This window comes from Manis javanica, chromosome 6 (genome assembly GCF_040802235.1).
Source record: "Manis javanica isolate MJ-LG chromosome 6, MJ_LKY, whole genome shotgun sequence".
Lineage (NCBI taxonomy): Eukaryota > Metazoa > Chordata > Mammalia > Pholidota > Manidae > Manis > Manis javanica.
The window spans coordinates 122,194,237-122,217,410 of NC_133161.1; the positions used below are offsets into that span (position 1 = coordinate 122,194,237).

At 37.4% G+C, this 23,174-nt stretch overlaps 1 protein-coding gene across 2 annotated transcripts in view; it reads right to left on the bottom strand.

Annotated features, from left to right (window-relative positions):
- CNTN5 (contactin 5) overlaps positions 1-23,174 on the bottom strand; it is a 1,232,567-nt gene that overhangs the window by 344,161 nt on the left and 865,232 nt on the right. For both annotated transcript variants that reach the window (XM_073239418.1, XM_037025637.2), the window contains one exon: positions 17,584-17,679. In XM_073239418.1, the coding sequence (XP_073095519.1) occupies positions 17,584-17,679 (96 nt within the window). The remainder of the gene's footprint in view (positions 1-17,583; positions 17,680-23,174) is intronic.

The window sequence follows — 23,174 nt, forward strand, 5'->3', positions numbered from 1 at the left end:
AATAGGTTTTGTGGAAATCGTCTTTATCCTGTATTAAACCAAGGAAAGATATTAAATGTAATGGTGTGTATTTTCATTGCAGGCAAACCGTTCTACAGTTTACTGCTGCCTGGTTTAATTTCTAGATTAAAGACATTCTGTTAGTTGAACTTCGGACTGAAGCCCTGCAATACTTAGGAGTCTCCGTTTCCACTAGGAAAGTAGTGCTGCTATTAGAGCGCTCTCCGATCTTCCTGACCTATATATCAAGCTTCAGGCTGAAGCTGCACGCAGGCTCAGAAAGAACTCATGTCCTTAGGGGAAAGCAAAGTTCTCAAATACATTTAAAAAAAAAAGTTCATAGCTTTCCCTTATCTTTTCCTTTTCTGTCTTTCTCTTGTTTTCAATATAGAGCCACTGAAATGGCACCCAGAATGACCTTGTTGACATAACCTGGACCACAGCCTGGGAACACACAACCCTGGAGCACAGCCCTGTCACTGCCAGCCATTCTGACTACATCCGTACTGTGTTAATTGGACAAGGTCAGCCAGTTCTCTCTCTCCAGACTTTCACTCTCCCTGAGGGAAAGAACGATTCCAATGAATGATCCACCATGTCTGAGGGCCCTCGTGTTCAATGCTCTTTAACTTAATACTCTTTGCAATACACAAGAACAGCATAAGAGGAAGCATTTATATCACTAACCTCCAGACCAGCTTTGCAGTGCAATCTTGGGACTGCAGCTCTGAGAAGCTGACTTGTCCTCTGCCCATCATACATGGGCATATGCAAATCAAGTTATATTGCTTACTATATTTTTATGGATTTAAAGGAATTCTGCTTAACAAGATACAAAAATTGAAAAGGCTATCTTAAATATACAAATAAATTTAGAAAGACAATAGTACCAGCTGAAGAATTCTTTTTCCCTTTTGCCTATAGTATTTTCCACTACAAAATAAAATAGTAATATAAAGACAAATTTTATATGTACTGTGTAAATCTTAAATCTGGTCAATCCTTGCATGAATTTAGCCGTGTGTCTCTCAGGTGGTAAGAATTCTAAAATGTTTTCTTTTGTTTGTTAGTGAAAGAATAGGTTTTTATAATATTTTCCTGCCTCACTTGTGTTTAATGTTTAAAGAGAATGCCACACTTAAGACAATACACTTCCATTCCAGCCAAGGCTTCTTTGCTTATTTACATGGTGAGACAAAGAATAAAATGGTGCTTGAGATTTTACTTTATTCTCTTTTTTAGTCACATCTGGCTGCTTGATTCCCAGAGACTATTATCCTTCATATGCCTTGTCCCTTGCTGGGATGCCAACTGACCAGCAGGCTAGAGAGATGAGGCTATGATGTTTGATATTATTAGAACTTTTTAATAAGATTCACATATAGCCCTTTCACTGTTATGGGAGAGTCTGTATTTCTTCTCATCTGTCCCCAAAATGCAACTGGCAGCTAAGCATTTAATAGCTGGCAGTGCCCTTTTGAAGAAAGAAAAGCAAAAGGTGAAGCCATTCAGAAGATTAATTGGGTAATGCTCACCTAGTTCCTATTACTTCTGTAGAAAAAGAAAAAAAGTTATATATAATCTTAGAACTCACTAAACTGAAACACCTGAAAAAAAACTAACAGGCTATTTGTTAGGCAACAAGCTAACTGCATTTTACATGAATTGGCCAACGGGCAAGCGGATGTTTATTTCTGCACCCCCTAGTATTATCATCCTTGGTAAAGATTTTTTTTAACCTCATCAAATGTCTCCAGCAGGAGGTAAAAATAATGATTGTCCTTCTGAACACTGAAGAGAGACCGGAGCTGTGAATTTGGAGCCCTTCTACTTTGCAAAATATCTTTCTTGAAATAGGTTTGATGGAAGCATAGGAATCTTTATTCCTGATGGAATAAAGTAATGAAATGAAACTAGAGAAGGGTGCTCAGAACACATCTGAGAGGGAGAGGCAGTGAATACCTTTACACACCTAAGAGAGCTGGATTCCAGCGAGGCAGGATGAGAGAGGGGTCAGGGCTTATGCTGATCCCTTGTTCTTCCTGCTCCATACATAACCTCTTTTACAGAAGACTAACGAAATACAACAATTTGAAGGTCAGAGGTTTGGCAAATGTTGATACTAAGTAGAACACAAATGGACTAAGAAGAAAGCTTCACAACTAATGCACAGATGCTAGATGAGGTGAGCTTACATTGTTGGACTCTTTTTGGAGGGTATTGTGACAACACTTATCAACAGTCTCACTGCTGATTCTTTCACAAGAAAATTCCACCTTTAGAAATTAAGTATAAAGAAATATTTTAGAATTTACACAGGTAACTATTAATGTTCATTCCGGATTTTTTGCAATAATAATAAATCTTTAAAAATGCAAATGTCAAATATCAGGATAGAGGTTAAATAAATTACATGTTTGTCTAGAATTCTATGCATCATTAAAATAAAATTGGAGATTAAGTAATTTATGACATGGAGTGATGTTTCTAATAGATCACTTATTGAAAAAAATCTAACCCCTAATGCTCTAAGGCATATATTGTATTGTAGGGAAGATAGAAGTTCCTATGGCCAGGATCCTCACCTGACCTTAAACTACTTGATGATGTAATTGGCATACTGCCTAGGCTAATGCTTACACATCCATTGGCACTGACCCATTATTGTTGGTGTTACTGTATAAGGAGTTCTGTCCAGTGTTCTGCCTGGAGGCAGAGACAGAGTAGATTGTGAACACCCCAGAGGCGGATATGATTCCAGCACTTGACCTGCCACCATGAGAATAAAGCTTTATATAAACCTTTTTATCCCTTAAATTCCATTCTTATTATTTGGTCTCACCAAATCCAGAGTGAACTTCCCAAGGGGCAATCCTCAGTCAAGACAATTTCCTGCAGACCAAAAAAAATTTTTTTAAAAAAAGAATAAACTGCCTTCATGGGAGGGGTACTTCAGTGGGCTACCCCTATGGATGGGAGAATACTGCATGATGCCCCTATGGGTAAAGAGATACCTTTATGTCCCCCATTGAGCATACGATCTGAGGGGGTGGTCTTACTAGAGGAGTGCCTATCCCCAGGACTGGGAGTGGGTGGAGGTAACACCTGGGGCAGTGGTAGAGGTCCTCTATGAGATTGAAAATCCTTAAAGAAACAGGATGCCCATTTTGGGAAGGAGCTGTGGGGTGGCTATTTCTCACAGTGCTAAGCAAGGCCATAAAGGAGAAGTATGCACTCTTGCGAGAAGCACGAGAAGACGCAACACAAGAATGCAGGGTGTGAGGTGCTGTGGAGGAGGTAAAATACTTGTTGATGATTGAGATGGTGTCAGTGTGAGGTGCTATGGAGATGGTAATATATGTAATAATAGCACAAGAAAAGACAGAGAAAGAATGCAGGCTGCAAGGTGCCATGGAGGAAGTAAATATTTGTTGAAAAATGAAATGGCATTGCTGCAAGGCATGTGGAAGTGGTAAAGGCCATAAAGGAGAAGCACATGCCCCTAAGAGAAGCACAAGAAGAGGCAGTGCAAGAATGTGCTGCAAGTTGTTATGGAGGCGGTAAAAAATTCTTTGCAAAATGAGATGGTGCCACTGCAAGGCACTGTGGAAGAGACAAAAGCCATGAAGGAGAAGTGTACTCCTGCAAGAAGCGTGAGAAGAGACAGAAGGAGAATGCCAGCTGTGAAGTACTGAGAAGGTAAGAGAGTTGTTGAAAATTGAGATAGCATTTCTGAGAGGCACTGTGGAGAAGATAAAGGATGTAGCAGAGGAGGCACTCTGTGGTTGCTTTCCCAGTCCCAGAAATGGTGAAGAAGGCAGAGGATAACAAGGAGGTAGTGGTAGTGCCAGAGACACCAACCACTCCTCCACTGAAATCCCACCAGGTTGTAGTCAAGAAAATAAGGGCACAACACCATGGGTTCCTCCAGGAGAGGTGTAGTGCCCTCCCCAGGTCATGGAGCACTCCATGCTCTACCCCAATATGCAGGCAGAACTGATGCATTTGGGCTCCCATTTTTGGTAGAATTCCTTGGAATCTGTACAGCCTGGCTCTTGCACTTCCGGGGTGTATGGGTGGATGGAATCATTTTGTCTGGATCAGAAATGGGAAAGCTGGCTTCCCTGACAACTCATACTACTTTTACCATCATCACCCTCTAGATGGCAGACATATACCAAGCTCTGACAGGTGCTATGGGAGTTAGGTACAAAAATTGCTATTTATAACCCAGTAAATTATGGCCTGGATGAGGAGCTGTTTATGCAGGGATGAAGGGTACAGTACAAAAGGCTCCACTGTCCCTCTTTAGGCCTAGTGACCATTTTTACTCCTCACATAGGGAAGACCAAAAAGACAGTGATCTGTACTGTGGCAGATCTGGAAGGGAAGCAAGGGGGGCATGGAAGGGAGTTTGGGCTGCTACTGAGAGGAAGGGTCTAAAGGGCCCCATGAAGATCACAGGGACCTAGATGTGGGTTGATTTAATAAAGGCAAGAGTAGACAAGAGAGATATTGGATGGGAAGTCAAATAGAACCTTACTGGAATTGTGGCAACAACTTCCAGTTGAAGCCAGAGCAGTGGTTTTGGCCTCTGAAGACCAAGAAGTGGAGACCAGAGCCGGACCCACAAGTGTGGCCTGTGTGCCTGCAAGACTTCCTGCTGGAGAGTGAGTCAATCTCACCTGAAACTAAACAGGATGCCAATTGGATGATAAGGTTTGATTGATAGGAGAGTCAAGGCACCCACCTTGGGGGCCAGGTGGAGACCAAAGACCACAAGTTAAAATATCAATTCACTGGTCCCCAGTGAAAATATAATGTGTCCAGGCTGTGGCAGACACAGAAACTGAATATTCACTGATTTATGGCAACCCTGAGTGGTTTCCCAGGACCCCCACTGTTATAGATGGATATAGGGGTAAGACTATCAGAGAGAAACTCCTTTGTCTACCCACAAAGGAGTATACTATGTATATATCTCCCATAGATATCCTATAGGCCTATGGTTGCAGACCACTGTAAGTGAGTTCAGACTGAAGATATGTGTGGTGGAGGCAGTTCTGAGGAGACATGCTGAGCACCTGCCTTATCTTTGCCTGTGCCTCAGGGGGTGAGTAATACCAAACAATACAAACTGCCTAGAGGGCATAAAGGGATTGGAGAAACCTTCCAGGAACTGGAAAAGGTAGGTATTATAAAGCCCACCCATAGTCCTTTCAATTCCCCAGTGGGGCCAGTAAAAAAGCCAGATGGCTCCTGGCATATGACCTGGCATTGCCTTGCTGGCTACAGAACCCATTACCAGAATGGCCCTGATAAAGGTAATAACCACCTATCCACTCTGGAGTGAGTAAGAGACTGGACCCAAAAAGCTGCAGAGCGGCGTGGTAAAGATGCCAACACTGTCCTTGTAGAGCACATATCTACAGCTGTGTAGCATCCTCTCTACTAGCCTCTTGAGAGAAGAACCTCAACACTTACTGGGACCAGTGACATATACCAGTGAAAGGCAGGAAGAATTTGCTTTAGAGAAGCTAGTAGTATAGATCCCTTGTCAGGAGGGAAAAGCCTATATACCCAAAGATGCATGGTACACAGATGGCTCCAGCCAGGGGCAGCCCCCAAAATGGAGAGCTATAGCTTTCCATCCTAAGACTGAGACAATATGGATGGAAGATGGTGAGGGGAAGAGTAGCCAATGGGCAGAGTTGTAGGCAGTGTGGTTTGTGATCACCCAGGAGCCTTCCCTACTAGTTGTTTTCACTGAGAGTTGGGCCGTCTACCAAGCCTTAACTCTGTGGCTACCGACATGGTACAATGCCAATTTGTTGGTTGGTCACTAAACCCACTGGGGTCAAGAGTTCTGGCAAGACTTACCAGTCTCTGGTCAGACTAAAAAAGTATATCAAAGACAGGTCATCCATTTGCTGCTGGCATCCCCAGGAAATGATAAGCAGGTATATTGGCCCAAGTATGTGGGCTAGAAAGAAAGCCTGCCTGTTATGTGACTCAACGGTTACATCGACATGTGTTGCATGTGGAACAGAAGACAATGTTGGCTGTAGCCTGTTAGTGGGAACTGCCTTTCACCTTTAAAGAAGTCAGCAGAGCCCAGCAGGAGTACACTGTATGCTCCAAAAGGGACTTAGACTGAGTCCCACAGCAACATGGGAGAATAGCTAAGGGGCCAATGCCCCTCATCAGGTGGTCAAGAAACAATATTGGGCCTCGGCCCATGTCATCAATATGTCATGACTGGGCTGGACACAGCTACCGGATTGTTTTTCCTGTGCATTTTGCAGATCAGCAAATGACCAAAAGAGACCTAGAATATCTCTTTGGAGCCTATGGCCAACCATAGGTTATTGAGAGTCATCAAGGCACCCATTTTACTGAACATGCACTACAAGAATGGTTGCAACAATTAGAGATAAAGTGGAAGTTTCATATACCAAGGCAGATGATATCCTACCAGGGCAGGCACGATAGAGAGGTACAATCATTTGATAAAATCTGACCTAAAGTCAGACACCAAGAGTCTGGAGATGGTTAGTCCACTTATGGACAGTGCTACAGCATTTGAATGAAAAGTTCTGGGAAGGGGCATTGAACCCAGTAGACATGCTGACACACATTGCTGCCTCCACTAAACAACTGCAAGTAGAAACCAAGGAGGAATCATTGAAGCCAGGGTTTGGCCTCCAGAATAATATCTTGCTGCCAGTACCAACTGCAATAAACCCTGGAGACTCCATTCAGTGGATGTGGCCTTGGATGTTTTGATACATATGCCAGCAGTGGTTGGCCCACTTAGCACTTTGGGAAAATGGCTTGAAGGCTGGCCTTCTATGTATTCCTAGAGTAATAGCAGAGTAGCCCTCAAAGATCACAGTAGTGTACCCTAAACGACTAGAAGGTGAGAACATCTTAGCAGGAAGTTTTGTTTTATCTTTATGGCCAGTGAATGCACCTCCATTAGCACTATACTAGGACCCCTCGGTAACCCCCACAGGAAGAAGGGTAAAGGTATGGTATACTATACCCAGATGGGAACTCCTTCCTGGCACAGTCCCATCACAGATCCACTCTGCTGCATGCATCCTACATTATGGACAAGATTTGCCTATTTAATATCATTAAAACATCATTAAGACATGTGTCTTTTTGCCTTTAAGGTTACTCTTTTTTAATGTGTTTGTTGATTGGGCACACATCCTAGAAAAAACTGCTACTCTCTGAGTTTGCATGGAGCTCCCTATGTGTAGCACTACTGACCTCCCATGAAAACTGCTAATCATGAACTGAGACTGGTTTGTACATAGCTGGAATAAACACTTGGTAGCAATCAATTTCCTCAGGCTTGAGGATGACTATTATTATTATAATTTTGTTGTTACAAGGTTCCAGCTTTCTCACACAGGGACCATTGCAGAAGACCACTTTTTCCTGTGGAAAGTGCAAGTCATGAACTCATCTGAGTTAGAACTGGTTTGAATACAGCTGGAATGACCACTTGGTGGCCATCAAGCCTCTCAGGCTTCAGGATTATTATAATTTTTGTTGTTATCTGTACCATAATTTTCACTGTTATCTGTATGTTATTGTTATCCTCTGTTGCTGTTGTGGAATCTGGTTACAATGCTCCAGCTTTCTTGCACAGGGTCTGTTGCAGAAGATTGAGGGCATATAGATTGTGAGGTGAGAATCCTGCAGGAGAGGAGTGTGAGGAAAACAAAATTTCCTAAGGCCAGAATCCTCACCTGACCCTAAACTACTTGATGATATAATTGACCTACTGACTAGACTAATACTTACACAGCTATTGGCAATAACCCATTGTTCTGCTGGAGGCTGATGGAGATGGATTGCAAATACCCCAGAGATGGACATGATTACAGCACTCAACCTGCCATCATAAGAATAAAGCTTGGTATAAACCCTTTTACTTTTAACATTCAGTTGTTATTTAGTTCAACAGAATCCAGAGTGAATTTACCCAGGGGCAACCACTTTAGGCAAGACCATATATAATGAATTAACTTCTACTCATTTAGAACAGGACTAGTTATGTGCTTTCCTTGGATGAACTGAGAAAACAGACTCTCAAATCATCTTCTGTAGGGCTCAATTTCCATAGAAACCTGTTAATAGGTATTTAAGAATGATAATAAGGAAATGGGGTGGGGAAGGATGAATCCTTTCTACTTAGTTTATCATAAAAAAGATAAAGTGAAGGGGGTCTCATTATCAAAATCGCTAAGTTTGAAATATTTACTATTCAGCAGACACTATGTTAAGCACTATACATCTAGTGCCTCATTGAATCTTTTCAACTACCACATAAATAATTTTGAAAATAAGGAATCATGGTAAAAGTAAGCAATATTATTTCCCCAGGGTCATACTACCAGTGACAAGAGTTAGAGTCTGAGAGTTACAGTTAGACAGAATCTTTCTAACCCCAGAGCCTGAGAATTAAATATGCTATACTTCTTTCAATGCATCAGTCAAGAGCCAATGCATTCCCTGTTTGGATTACGCTTAAGCTATTTAAAATTTTTATCATGTGCGAGCAAAAAATGCTAAATAATGTATATTTATTCCTGCCCCATCCAAGCATAGAAATTGTAAATAAAGGGAAGGGTCATGAAGAATTAGAGGAAAAGTGACATTATCAAGAAAGCCTCTGAAAAAAATAGTCCTGGTTAGAGAATTTTGATTTTCTGATTGCTTCATCATGGATTGTGAGCTAGAATGGATTTTACGTATTTACACAGATGGAAAAATCCAAAAGATGAAGGAAAAGTATATGGAATTCGAATGTTATTGTCCATAAATAATGCTTTATTATAAGAAAGACACCCTCATTAATTATTGTATTGTCTATGGCTACTTTTTTGATACCGAGACAGAGCTGAGTAGGTGTGACAGGAACTATGTCTTACACTGCCAAACATATTTGCTATTTGGTCATTGCCAAAAAAGTTTGCTGACCCCTGATTCAGAGGAATTTAACTCTGACAAGCCTGGCTTAGTTCAGTGACCCAAAAACAATATGGAAGAAAAATATGCAAAGAACTGGACTCTGTCATTCTTGGTTCTATTATATTCTGTGCTAATCAATCTTCATTTAATGCCAGCACCTGCTATTTACTTTCATTGGCTTTCTTTTTTGAATCAATGTGATTGTTGTCTGTTTCTTTCAAAGATCTATTGTACTATTTAATTACCTGAGAAGAAGTTTGGGGAAAATAATAGCAATATATTATGTTAAAGTATTATGTAATTTCAGAGCTCTTATTAGTCCCATTTTCAAGGGTAGAAACTGAAGCCAGAATAAGTTTTATTCCTTATCCCCTTAACCATCATTCTAGTGAATAGTACAATCAGGATTCACACTAAACTATCTGACTCCATTAAGTGTATATTTCTTTTTACCATCTTTCCTTATTGGGTCAAAGTCTATGAGAAAATACGATTTCTTTGGAACCTCACAGCAGATGAAAAGAAGGAAGTATTAAATTTTTCAGAAAATATAAAGCCTTTCAACTTTTCAGATCATCAATTAAATCTACCTTGGCCACATTTTACTACACTAAGTTGGCTGGTTGTTAACTGCCTTGCCCAAATCAAATGAAAGTGGGGAGTCATGTCAACACAACATGAAAGCAATAGTTATTCCAGGTAATGCAAGCCAGTAACACAAGGGGTGGGCAGCTTGCTTCCTTGGCCCACTGCTTTCCACACTCTTTGGTGTAGAAAGAGTATCTCATAAAGAGGGGAAAAAGAAGGGCTATTTTAAAGGAGTTGGGAATATATGGTCAAATTCAATTTAACACAAATAGTTAAATAAGCCTGAGATGCTCTATGTGGAGAACCCAAACAAATGTAAGAAGCAAAAAAGATTTTTGCATAATATTATAATATCTTTATATGGCGACTGTTGGTAATGAACTATGTATCATGGTGAGCATTTCATAATGTAGATAATTGTTGAATCACTATCTTGCATAACTGAAACTAATATAATATTATACATCAACTATGCTTCAATTAAAAAAAAGCAAAGAATAGAAAAAGGGTGTTTACAATGTTCTAAATCTTTTCTCCTGTGTCTAAATATTCTAAAATAAACTCCAGGATAAAGTGTTTCCTTTGTGATATTTGGCTTTCCATGTATAAATTTTGTCAGATACAGTTTAAAAACCAAATACTTCAAAATACATTGACTTTTCCTTCTCAGTGACATCTGGAGAGGTTATTACAACAAAGTGCAGCTCAAGCAAGAAAAGAGTAAAGGCACATATTTTTAAACTGATTTGTGAAGATTTTAAGAGAATGTCAATATGTATCTGTTGCTAAACACGGAGTTCAGAAACTATCAAGCAATTGGTAAAGCTTTTAGAACAAATGCTTCACTGGATAGCACAGTTTGTGTTGGAACAGTCTTTTTCTGTGTGATTTAAGGACATAAAATGTTATTATTATTTTACTTATGTAGGAAAACATGCATAATAAAAAAGAAATAATTTCTTTATTTCTCTATCATCTTAGTCAATGTACTTATATTCTCACCTGGCTTCTAAATAATTATTCAGACAGAGACACGACTACTGCATTATCCTACTTGGTAAAAATACTTAAATTTCTACACATACATCGTTTTTGATATATTGTTTGTATACTTGACTTTGACAGTACTCAATGTTTATCACTTAACATGGTCAAGTCAATAAAAATAATTGATGAAATTACTTATTCATTTCAATCAGTGTCACAAAAGTGTTGGTCAGTGGCCTATATTATACACAAAATGGGGGTTTTCAATAAAATTTCAGAATGAGTTGTGGAAAGATCATATGAAATAGTCAAAAGCACCCTGGACTTGGAATTACACCAACTTGAAACTATGCCATTTTATTTATTAGATGTGAGACTTCAGACAAGTTTTTCTCTGAGCATCAATATCCCCATTTATAAAATGGAGGTAATAATAATAAACTTACAAAGCAAAGATAAAGATGAAATTAGATACTGTATGGAAAATGTAAAATCCTGGTTTCCTTTCCTTCTCTGTATCCTAATGAGATGACTGATTCTGGTCAGAACTTAATAAAGTTCTTTGTGTCCAATAATTAGCTCAAGTTCACTTGATTATAAGATTTCTTGGGGAAGAGAAATCATAATCACATGACAATAAAGACAAATTAATCACTTTTACAATTAGCCCCAACCCAAATACTACTCCCTTTCTTAACACTAGTTATATGTAAGAGTCAGATGAGAAGTCTCTTGCTATGTCTTGCCATTTCACTTTACATATTATCATACACGAATCAGCAACCAGAGGGTTCATCAATTAAGAGGAAACCAAAGGACATGAGTCAGTGTTTGCCTGGAAAGAGACCATTTTAACTACATTATAAGCAAACAGTAATTTGTAATTCCTTTTGTAAAAAGATTAAGTTTTCCCGAGAGTGTAATAAAAATGCTTTCAATCTTTGATCTTTTCTTTGGTATCTTGACATATGTTACAAAAAGCTGTTTCAACTGTGATTAATATATATGGTGAAATAATCTCAAATGTGAAAGTGGTATGTCAATTTGTTTGACTACTGCAGCAATATCTATGAATTCCGGCAGAGGTTCTATACATTTGACTTAATACCTGCATGTGGGTAAGCAATTACATAAATAACCTGATTTACTTGCTTCATTTTGCCAATCCCTTTTGTCAAATTAATTCTTTTGGTCAATTATTTCAATAAATAAGAATACAATGTATTCTCGCTAATGTCCTGTGTTAGTGAAAGTGAAATTGCAAACCTTCCAAACTTTATGAAAGTTGTAGATTTCATGAGGTTAGTAAAAGCAAATTTAGAAAATAGCTTTGATCATTAGAGCATAGTTACTAACAAATGAAGTGACCAGAAACTCTACAAGAATGCAGATCTTATGCAGTTCAACATATGGTGATTTGAAATCAAATAATTAAGAGAGGTCTTATAAAAATTAATGAACTCCTCAAACATTTTGAGGACAATTGCTTTTTATGATCTTGGTACCAAAGTTAAATAACAAGCATGGGGTGTCATACTTGCCTTACTATTTTGCAGGAAAAGTGTCTAAAAATATTTCTTGAGTTATTAATAGTTGCAGATATTACAGGATTCTTCAGTGAGGAAATTTACATTATGTAATGCATAATTTATTTTTTAAGGAAAAAAAATCAACCAAAACAATTGTATTTTCACTTCTGTGAAATTCTGGTTCCCAATAGAAAGGTCTGTGCTGAAGGAATAATTTCTGGTAACAACTATCCTGAAATAAAGAGGGTCCCTGGAGGCAGCAATGACACCTGCTGCACTTGCGCCACCCTGTCAGGGTTCATTTTTCCTTCCATTGATCTCTTGTCCAGCTCAAACCCTTGCATTCACATTTCCAAATGCCAGTTTCCAGTGGTGTTGTTATCAGTTTTATGTCAGCTAATCCCTGTCCACTGCTAATTAATGTTAGCAGATAATGATTTAAGGTGTCACCCTTCTTGCAGTATTTGCCTTTTAGAGGATTCTTGAAGACAAATTTTCAAGACAACATTGAATTTAATGCCTACTATCCTCCAAGCATTGGGCTAATTGTTTATATATATAAACTATCTTTTAATTCTCACAACAATCCTGTAAGGCAGTTTTTATTATTCCTTCTTTACAGGTAAGATAAGGTTTAAATTTAATAAATAAAGCCATTAGTAGGGGTCAGAGTCAAGATGGAAATTCTTGGCTATCTTGAGTCCAAACCAAGTATATCAGACTGCAGGTTTACATTGCCTAGAACTTGATTCCACATAACTTCACAAGATTGCCAGGTGAAATGATACTAGGCTAGTAAAACAGAATAAGCTAAGAGCCTAGGCAGGAGAATAAGGAAAACAGAAAGTTTTTTGAAATCCATTTCTTATATTTTATGCCTTTTTCTTTGACTACAAGAGGCTTCATGTACTCTAATGTTTTTCCTCTTGAATATCAAGGTCATTGGGATAGTGCTGGCAACTTACATGCTGTTTTTATACTTTGTCTCAGGACCTATTTCAGTTCTCTGTAAATAACAAAGATACCAAATAATGGTTCTAACTAACTTCTCTTAAGGATATAAGCTCTTCTCTTTCATGATGATGGAAGCCCTGGTGTGCCTGGGCATCTAGAAGGTGCATTAACCTTTGAGGCTTCTAGTTCTTGTATGTTTGAGAACTACGATAATACAATCCTTAAATAGTTGAATATTTTGCATCTAAGCAGTTAACTTAATCCTTACATCCATTTGGAGGTAAAAACTGTGAGCTGTAGATATTAGTAATTTCAGTGTAGATTTGGGGTCTACTTAAATGATACCACATAGACACACAAGTTCTGCCAATAATTGGTGGCTATTTAAACTGTATGGTATTGTTATCAGTTTGTTTAGACTTCAGTTCTTTGTCTTCTTGAAGGAAAGAATTCAATCAAGAGACAAAACAGTTTTAAGAAACAGGAGTTTATTAAGCAAAGTAAAGGTATATTCTAGGGATGTTTGGAGAGCAACTGTCTGGAAATTAGAAGCAACCACACCACTGGGGTTAGAGTTTGTTTTTAAAAAGGCAGAAAGCCTGCATTTTACATCATTCGATTGACGTGTTGACTGACAGCTTCAGGCTATATAACCTTCTTCCTAGTGCGCAGGTGCACCTGATACCCATTGTGTGCATGCGATGAGGTGATACTTAGCCTACTGCCCAGGCGCATGCCGGAATATCTATTGGCAATAAGCCATTACTGATGGGATGGCTGTAAGAAGAGTTCCGCCTGCTAAGGGCAGAGGGAAACAGGGGAGTGGAGCAGAGAGCAGAGAGTGAGATGGGCTTGCTGGGCAGAGGCGGATGTGATTCTAGCTCTTGACCTGCCACCCTGAGAATAAAGCTTGGTATGAGCCCCTTTGTATCCCCAACGTCCCGTTGTCATTTTTCAGTCCCACCCAATACATAGTGAACTTGCCGGGGGCAGCAACCCTCAGGCGAGACACCCGTAAGTACAAATTGATAATTATGGTACATTGAGCCCCGAGGTAACCTTGGATCACTGCCTGGGTCTTGGTGCACCTGCCACAACCTGTGCTGTGGTCTGGAAGCCCCTTTGGGGCTTTTACACTTTGCCTGGCCCTGATAAGGCAGGAGACTGAACCATAAACAGTGGGGGTTGGGACTTGTTCTGCCCTCTGGTGGCAAAGGGCTGGGTGGAGAAGGGAAGGTCATTGATCCTGTCTGCCTAGCTACACGACTGTATCATAGAAACAAAACAGGTAGCCTTTTTTCCTGTGTTTACTATTGAAAGAAATGTATGATCATACTGTAAACACTCCCTGAGAGATCCCAAGCAATCTCAGAATTACTTCTGAGACAAGCTACGCAGATGATGCCTAAAATTACAGTTTCCTGTACAGATAGATGATCTCTTTCCTAGATTTCAGACTTACATCTTCAGTTATCTGTCAAATCTATGGGCACCTAACACTTGATATATCCACAGTTCAACTAATCTTATTCTCTCCTTCCTAAATGAACTTTATTTCTTAGTTGATAGGAAACAATCACACAGCCATAAACTCAAATTCCTTTTCTTCTTCAAATTCTATTTCACTAATGAATGAATGAATCAACTAATCCCTAAGGGTAATCATATTTAAAGTGATCAAAAAGAGCATATTAGAATTTTATGCATAATTTCTAAAATAACAGAAATAAAATATTGTGGGACAGGCACTGTCTGCTTGTAACCTTTTGTCCTAGAATAATGGTGTGTTCACATGGCTCCTCCTTTGGGTGGTACGCTAGGTATCTGATGGCCTGGGGCTGGCCAGATTCAGGCCCCTTATCGATGGAAACATTTTATTGGGAGGCAGATCCCTCTAACCAAGGTTTTGTTCCTTGGGGTGGTGGTCACACAAGAATGATCTCTCCTAGTAAAGCACATAGCCTTTGCAAGCCCATCCGTGGCACACAGGCAGTCTCCTTCCCCTGGCCCCAAAGAAGCAGTTCCCTCCCCGTCCGCGATAGCAGTGAGCAGTCTCGTCCAGCAGCAGCTCCTGGAATCCCTGTATGTAAGTCCCAAGCAACCCTCATGTCTAATATGGCATCTCTGGGGCTTTCCTTTGGTCTTTCAAGTGCTTTCCATACCGACTTTCCCAGCTGAGCCTGCAGTCAGACTTGTAAACACACAAATATATACTTTTGAAATGAGTACAAGAGAAAAATGCAATTAAAACCCTCCTATAATAATAATAAAGACACTGAAAGTAAAAATAGGCAAATGAATCATACAAAAAGCAGGGTAACTAGTACTAAATTGGGTGGTAGAAATCAGTATAAATAGCTAAACTCATGGTTAAAAGATAGTAGGAACTTGATAAACATTTGTTAAATTAAAAGATAGTACAGCACTCAATATAATAAAATAAGCATTATTTTTGAGAGGGTGATAATTCCATTGAAATGTCTTGTTTGTGCTCATGCTATAAATATTTTGGTATAGGTTTAACCAAAATGCACAATATATGGTATAAAATATATCAAAAATTGAAATCCTGATTACTATCATGTACTAAGTTTGAGAGCTTAAGTTTTCCACTTAACCGTCCTGAAGTGTAGCTTCCTCCACAACATAACAGGAATGACAATAATCTCAAACTTGCAGATATTTTTCATGGATTACACAGTATAGTTAATGTGAAAATCTCATCATCATGTTGTAAAGTGGTATATTCATATATATCTTTTAATTATAGCCTAATACTGTGTGTAAGAGTTTGAAGTCCCATTTAAGTGTAAACTTCTGCATAAAATTAGACCAAAATATGTTTAGAGTAAAACAGTAATTACTGAATTCTTGATTTAAAAGGAGCTATGATGATAACCTCTAAACCATAAGTCTATATATAGTTGTAGTTTTTATGAAGTTCATTTCTACATTTTCAAGAAGCTTTTTATTAGAGCATAATACTCAATTCAAAATTGCTAAACTGACAAAGATTTTTTTTTTGCAACTAAAATCATTTTGAGATGTGGTTAACAGTCGAGAAAAATATATTTATTTCCTGGTAAATGTATAACTACTTAAGTATCCAATCAAGATGTTTTCACTCATAGATGTAACTGACAGGAACTAATATTGATCTCTTGGGAAGTAAACAGAGAAATTTAGCAAAAAAGTCACTTCTTGTTTTTGCTTGTATTCACAGAAAAATGTATGTGCACTGTTTACTTGAGGTGATAAGAAAGTGGATCTTTGGGCTATTTCTGAATACTGTTTGATCTTCTGTTATGTATAAAGGGTTTATAATTTCATATAGTGACTAGTGAATCATAGTAACTGCTACACTTTAACATAGTAAATTTGAATGTGAGATTAGATGACCAAATAACTGTCATAAATATAGGTTATGATAACTTATATCAGGAGACTGATAAGAAATGTCTAATGCCCTATAAAAAATATTAGAATCAGCACATTTAGTTATTTAACATGTGTTTAATGGATACCTACTGTCTGATGTTGTGCTAATCAATTGGGTATGGAAATAGAATATGGAAAGTTTTGTACCCTCAAGAATATGTAATTTACTAGGAGGGATAAAAATATTAGTAAACTTTAACTTCCAACAATTAACTTCACATAATAAAATTCTGACAAAATAGAATAGTAAACTATGATTAGGAAGAGGGAAGTAAAACATGAGTGGGGAACAAAATAGAATCAGGCATCAGTTAAACAGGTATGCTATGACTATCTACATGGCTATTTGGAAGAGACAGATATTTGGGTCTGAAATTTCTAGCATGTATCAGTTACTTACTCATTTCACAATATATAATCTCATCCCACCAAAACTAAAGCAGTTGTTGAGGTCACAGCAAATAGGTACCAGATCAGGGACTTAAAACCAAGGCTTCTTTCACTGAGTAGCCCTGGAGCTGTGAATTGATAAAAGGGAATCTAATCTGAGCACAGTTTACTATTCTGCTACTCCAAGCCCCATGAAGTACTTACCTATTACCAGGACTTTTACAAGAGCTCAAGCAGCCAGAAAATGGCAAATGAATTATAGTTCTGTTTGAAACTCAGAAAAATTTTCTTAGTAGTTTTTGTTCAGTGTGACACCATAAACAACCCTATTGCCAGCTTATCTTCTGACCTAAGCTACCCATTCATATTCAGTTAACTCAACTCTGACACTTCAAATAATTTCAAAAAGTTTTTACTCTGCCAGCTTATCACTTTTCCTGTGCTTGAGGCAATATATTCCTCACTGGTGGCAGGCAGACACAAACTATGACAGTCAGTAGTAAAATGGCAATAAAACATTCCTATCATAGGAGCTCAGTCTTCTGTCCAAAGGTAGAGTATATGATCTTTAATTACTCATCTGGTACTCTGATAAATTTCAAGAAAACCATGCACATTTCACCTGGAATATTCCCCAGTCAATAGACTGTCTGAAAGAATGAGCATATGGTAAAGAGCAGGAGCAATACAGAATGGGAGCCTACTGTACCTGGTGAATGAGGCGGAGGAGAGCACATCAGAACAACCCCCTGGCCTTCCCTCACAGAGACTGCACTTCGTGTCCGGCCACTAAAATTTCCCAGATCTGTCAACATAACACAGCATAAGGTGCAAGGTAAAAAGGAGTTCAAAGAATTACTACTTTTGTAACTTGTACTTACTTTTCTCTTGTTATCCAGACAAGGTTTCTTTTCCTTTGAGAATAAGGGACAGGAGGTCCTTAAAAAAAATCTGTATCATCCAATTTTAAATACCATGATTTTCAGATTGTATGCACTGCACACTATTTCTATTTATAGTTCATGTGAGTTGCCAGCATAGGATGAAATTAGGTAATAACTTATAACACATTAAATAGGGTTTTTAATTTCTTCATAATATTTCCTACATATTGATTTTTCTACTACCAGTAAGCCTCATTCATGCATAGAAGAAAAATAGAAGTGGTTAGGGATGCCTGGATTCCAAACTGCCGCCTCATTATATGCTGGGAATGGTGTATAAAACCAAGCATGAATTTGCCAAATTAGAGAGACTTGTGTGCTCTTGCCAAATGTAATGAGGATATAATGTATTCTTTTTCTATAAATGTGAGTGAAAAACTCATGTTACTTTCATTTTATAAAAGCTTGGAATGACCTGTACGAATTAATTATATCCATCCATTTTGATTACCTTACAAGTATTCTAGCTATTGAAACACTCATTTATATATGAAGGATTATAGCACTGATTTGGGTTCAATTGTGTTCCCTTAAATTATGTTGCATTAGCACAATTTGAAAATACTTTCCTAAAAATAATTGGCCTAAAAAAGAATGATGCATATTATTTGTATTTATTATTGTTGTTAATCTATTCATAGCTCAATTTATATGTCCCTTTCTCCTTTCTAGGTTGATCAAAGACAAAGACATGATTTTTAGAATAGTTTCTTAAAAATGGTAGGAGTTCAATATTTTTACAAATAAACATTGTGCCAGAATTCTCAGTCTGTAAAAAATTCCTACAGTGAGAAATACATCTTGAAAATGTTCTGCCTTTCCTCCCATTAGTCACCAATTTTAAGAGATTATTTGAAACCTTTCATTATTTCATGCTAAAAGAGTTTGTTTCATAGTAACACAACATAGACCCTCAAATTTAATGTTTATTAATCTAACAAGTGATGAAAGTAAGCAGTCAAGAAAACATACTGAAGTGAATAAGAAGGACATAAATCATTAACCTTAATATCTTCAGAGGGGATCCCATACCCTCTTCTTCTTTTTTTTGAGAGATGGGTAGCAATTTACTTATTTTCTGATTTCATAATCAAATCTTCTTAAATACATTCCAAATTATGAAGGACTGATAAACAGCAAAGGCATAATGCCAAATAAATAACCAGAGAGGTATTCATTATTGAAGATAGTATTTAGGATTTTATACATAATTCTGTTTCATTGTAAATAGTTAAGAATTTCACAAAGTGGCAAGACCAGATAAAAAGAGTTGTCCTAGTTGTACTTTTCTTTCCTTTTTTTCTGGTGGTTTGAAAACATAGACACTAACTTCTCAAACATGTTAGTTTGTTTTTAAATATATGTGACTCATGGCTTTAAATCCATATGCATTGATCCTTAGGGACTGAAACTGTCTTTTTCCCAGCAAATAATCTCAGCATGAAAACAAAGCATGGCACATTTCATAATTTGACTTCCTTAGACTTTACTCCTAGAAACACAGCACAGGAAACATCTGTAAGGCAGTGGTTGTGGGAGAGCGCTGGTATTTCTTTAGGGATTTGTAGTATCTCTTTAGGGATTATGTGGTTTTACTTTGCTCTTTTTATCCTTATTGAATTATAAACTCTGGAAGGCTTTTTGGATATTAATTTATTTTAACTGAATTCAGAAATGAAGTCATTTCTGAAAAGTATATATGTAGCTTCTAATACATTTACTGTACTTATATTATGATTATGGCAACACCTCAAATCAATCTATTGCAGCTAAAATAATATTTTAATAGAAAACAGTGCTAAATTAATGCTTATTTCTGAGAAATTGAAGTACAGGCATGGCTTAGAAACTAGACACAAGAAAGAAAATTATAGAATAATTATGACCTGAATTGTGTGTTTTGAGATCACAATGACCCAAAAGATAATAGTCAACTGTAATTGCTTTATTTTGTATTAGTTGTTGATACAGGTTATGAGTCAACATTTCCTTATGGAATTGCCTCTGTGTCACTATTTCTTAGCAGTTATAGCAAAAGCAGTACAAAAATTAATGGATTTATTGTCAGTTGTGAATAGATCATTTTTTCTTTCATAAAGACAAATAGAGAAATACTAAAAAGTAGTCTACATATTCAAGGAAAGTACACCTCTTTTATTTAAATCCTTCCTCTTAGAACAAAAAGTGAAACATTATTATTTATCATGTAAAAGTGGTCCTTGTGTCAGGCAAAATCTGGTTGATCTGAAACACAACGATTTATGTAAAAAAAACCTTTGTTGGAGTGGTGATGGCAACTAGCGAGAGTCTAAGTGAAAATACAGCTGGTTGTATTTAGCTAAATGTGAACAGAAAACAGTTGATTTGCTTGGAGGTACTCATCAGAAAACCTAGTTTGAGTCCTTACTACATTATTTTGAAAGATTACACATTCTATGTATCAAGGAGAGAAATTATTAAATAAGGAACAAGAATTTTTACGGATGGGGCTTTGATTATTTTATTGCCACTTACACAAGAACTACATGTTCATATGTTCTATTTTTGATATTTAACAGAAAAAAATGAGTGAAAATAAAAATGTTAATACAAAGACTCCAAAATTCAAAATAAACTTCTTTTTGGGTCTACTATAAGCACATGAACAAATAGGCAACGAGTTCACTGGAGGAGAACATTTACCATCAGGAATCACAGGGCCCCAGCCTTGTCTTTTCTCTGACCCTTTTCTCAAATTTGGAAGCTCATGCAGAGTTTAATAGTGGAGATTAACTAGAACTGCAGCTTATAGAATTATTACACCTAGTCATCCTCGATGAACCACACAAAGAAAAAGAGGTATACAATAAATGAGAGAGCCTCACATGACAGTTAGAATGCAGATTTAGGATGTGTGATTTGAAGCATATTGACCAGATATAAGACAAATAAGTTTCATCAATTCATTTAATAAATATTACTTCAATGCAGACTGCACATTGAACACTCTCTACTGGAGATTCAAGAAAGATGTAATGGAAGGATATAGATACATGAACTCAAGAACTAATCATATGTACTAGGGCCAACTATCCATAGACCCATCTCAAAGGAGTATGCCACTGAATAGACTCGTGAGCCCAAACAATGACAGCTTCAGCTTGTCACAGCCTTACTTGTGAGTTACTAGCACATACTATGTGCATTTACAATGGAGTACTCATGATATCCCCCTAAATGTGAGCTACAAACACATGCACACCAACATTCTCGCTCTCTCTTTGAGTTCTTCCTCCCTCCCTCCCTCCCTCCCTCCCTCCCTCCCTCCCTCCCTCCCTCCCTCCCTCCCTCCCTTCCTTCCTTCCTTCCTTCCTTCCTTCCTTCCTTCCTTCCTTCCTTCCTTCCTTCCTTCCTTCCTTCCTTCCTTCCTTCCTACCTTCCTTCCCTTCTCCAGTTTACCTGCCTGACTGCTTTCCCTCCTTATCAGCCTTGCTGACTTGCTTCATTTTCTTCCCTGTATTATTCCACAAAAGATTTCAGGAGCTTAAAATGTATGTACAAAGAGATAAAACAGGTGATTAACAAATTACAGGTAAAGGCAAAATGGGTATGGTAAGAATTCTGTAGGACTATACAGGTACTAAAGAATGTATGCCATATTCTTTTGTCAATTATTGACAGTTGACCATAAATTTGACTATACTTAAGAGGGCCAGAACGAAGATGGATTATGTCCCTAGTCTTAGGGTTTGCAGTATTGTAAGAGGAAATCTTTCTGGTAACTCAGGAAAAGTAAAGTATTACTAAATATTAAAGTCTAAGAGGGATTCTTCCTGGAAGGCCTTATACCACTGGCTGGTACAGTGGGCTAAACAATTATGCAAACCAATTAGGAAGGTTATTTCCACTAGAACACCTGAAGTAGGTATACTGTAAACTACACACACACACACACACACGAAAAATATACTTCAAAAACCTTCCCCTAAAAAGATGAATTATTTGAAAGTGTTGGAGAGAGAGAGGTTGAAGTAAACTGGGAAGAAGGAAAACACGTCAAGGGGTTACAACACTGATCTTAACGATCCTATGTATTTGAAATACAATAGATTGGTTAGTTATTAGGGAGAAGTGAGTGGAAAGAGTCAAAACAAGAGGGTAAATCTTATGCAAAATTAGGAATGAAGTACAGTGGTTTATCTATCTCCTGGCTTCTAATTTCCTCACCTGACTCTGTTCTGAATGAGTGTTCATGTTTCAATTACAGGAGCTGTAATTGAGCATGGGACGGATTGCCCATTTTGAATTGCACTTGGTTATACATTCATCCCATCGGAGGTGCTAGTAAGTTTTAGACTGTAAACGTTTCAGCCATTCACAATTAATTATCTAACATTAAAAAGACTGTGAATGCAAGTAATTCATTATGAATTCTAAATTTCATAAATCGAGTTTTAATTCTTATAAAAAGTAAAACCATTGAAAAAGGTAAAGCACTTGAGACAAGGGGTAAGAAATGTGAGTTTTATTAGTTATTACCATGTGTGTATCAGATTCATATGTGAGACTAAGTTTGAGGAACTAAGATGCATGTTCTTTCTGAGGGGTCTCATGGCTTTAACTTATATGATTTCTAGAAAATGACTGACAGTTTTCTAATACTTACTGACTTGGTACTTAGTGCTTTTGCAAATGTGACTGCATATGAAAGTCATCCCCTTTACTTCCCATTGTTGCTATTTTTCCTATTTCTATTTTCAGGATTATTCAAATGATTGTCAAATTTTTTGTGTCCTATGTAAATATCCTGTGATAAAAATTGGCCAGACCTCACTCAGAAACTATCTTTAATGTTCTAAAATGTTAAAACAAAATACAGGGAAATAAAAGGAAGTGGATGAATATTAATCCCACTGGCTACTAGCATACCCACTCTATGCCATGCCAGGCATCCTGGAAATTAAATATTAATTTCTCTGTTTTTAAGATTACCAAACATATGTGGAAAGCAAATACAAACATGGCTATAGTCACACAGTTAATAACTAATGAGTTTGTAAATTAGACTCACTGTGGTTGTTTTAAAAGTATGTATTAGGACAAAAGCAAGTCAACACTGGGAAGTTAGACTGAGTTGGTTTTAGGAATTTGGAAATAATCTTCATAAGGATCTTTTTTAAAAAATCATTTTCTGACTGATGAAAGACACAGAGGAGAAAATTAGTGAAGAATAGAAAAATAATTCTTATATTTATTTTGAGGGATAATTAAATAGCATTTTTGATACATAGCCATTTGCATGTAAAGGCTTTCTTAAGGAAACTCTACAACAAGATTTTTAATAATAGTTTTTAAAATAAAAAATTTGGTTATTGAA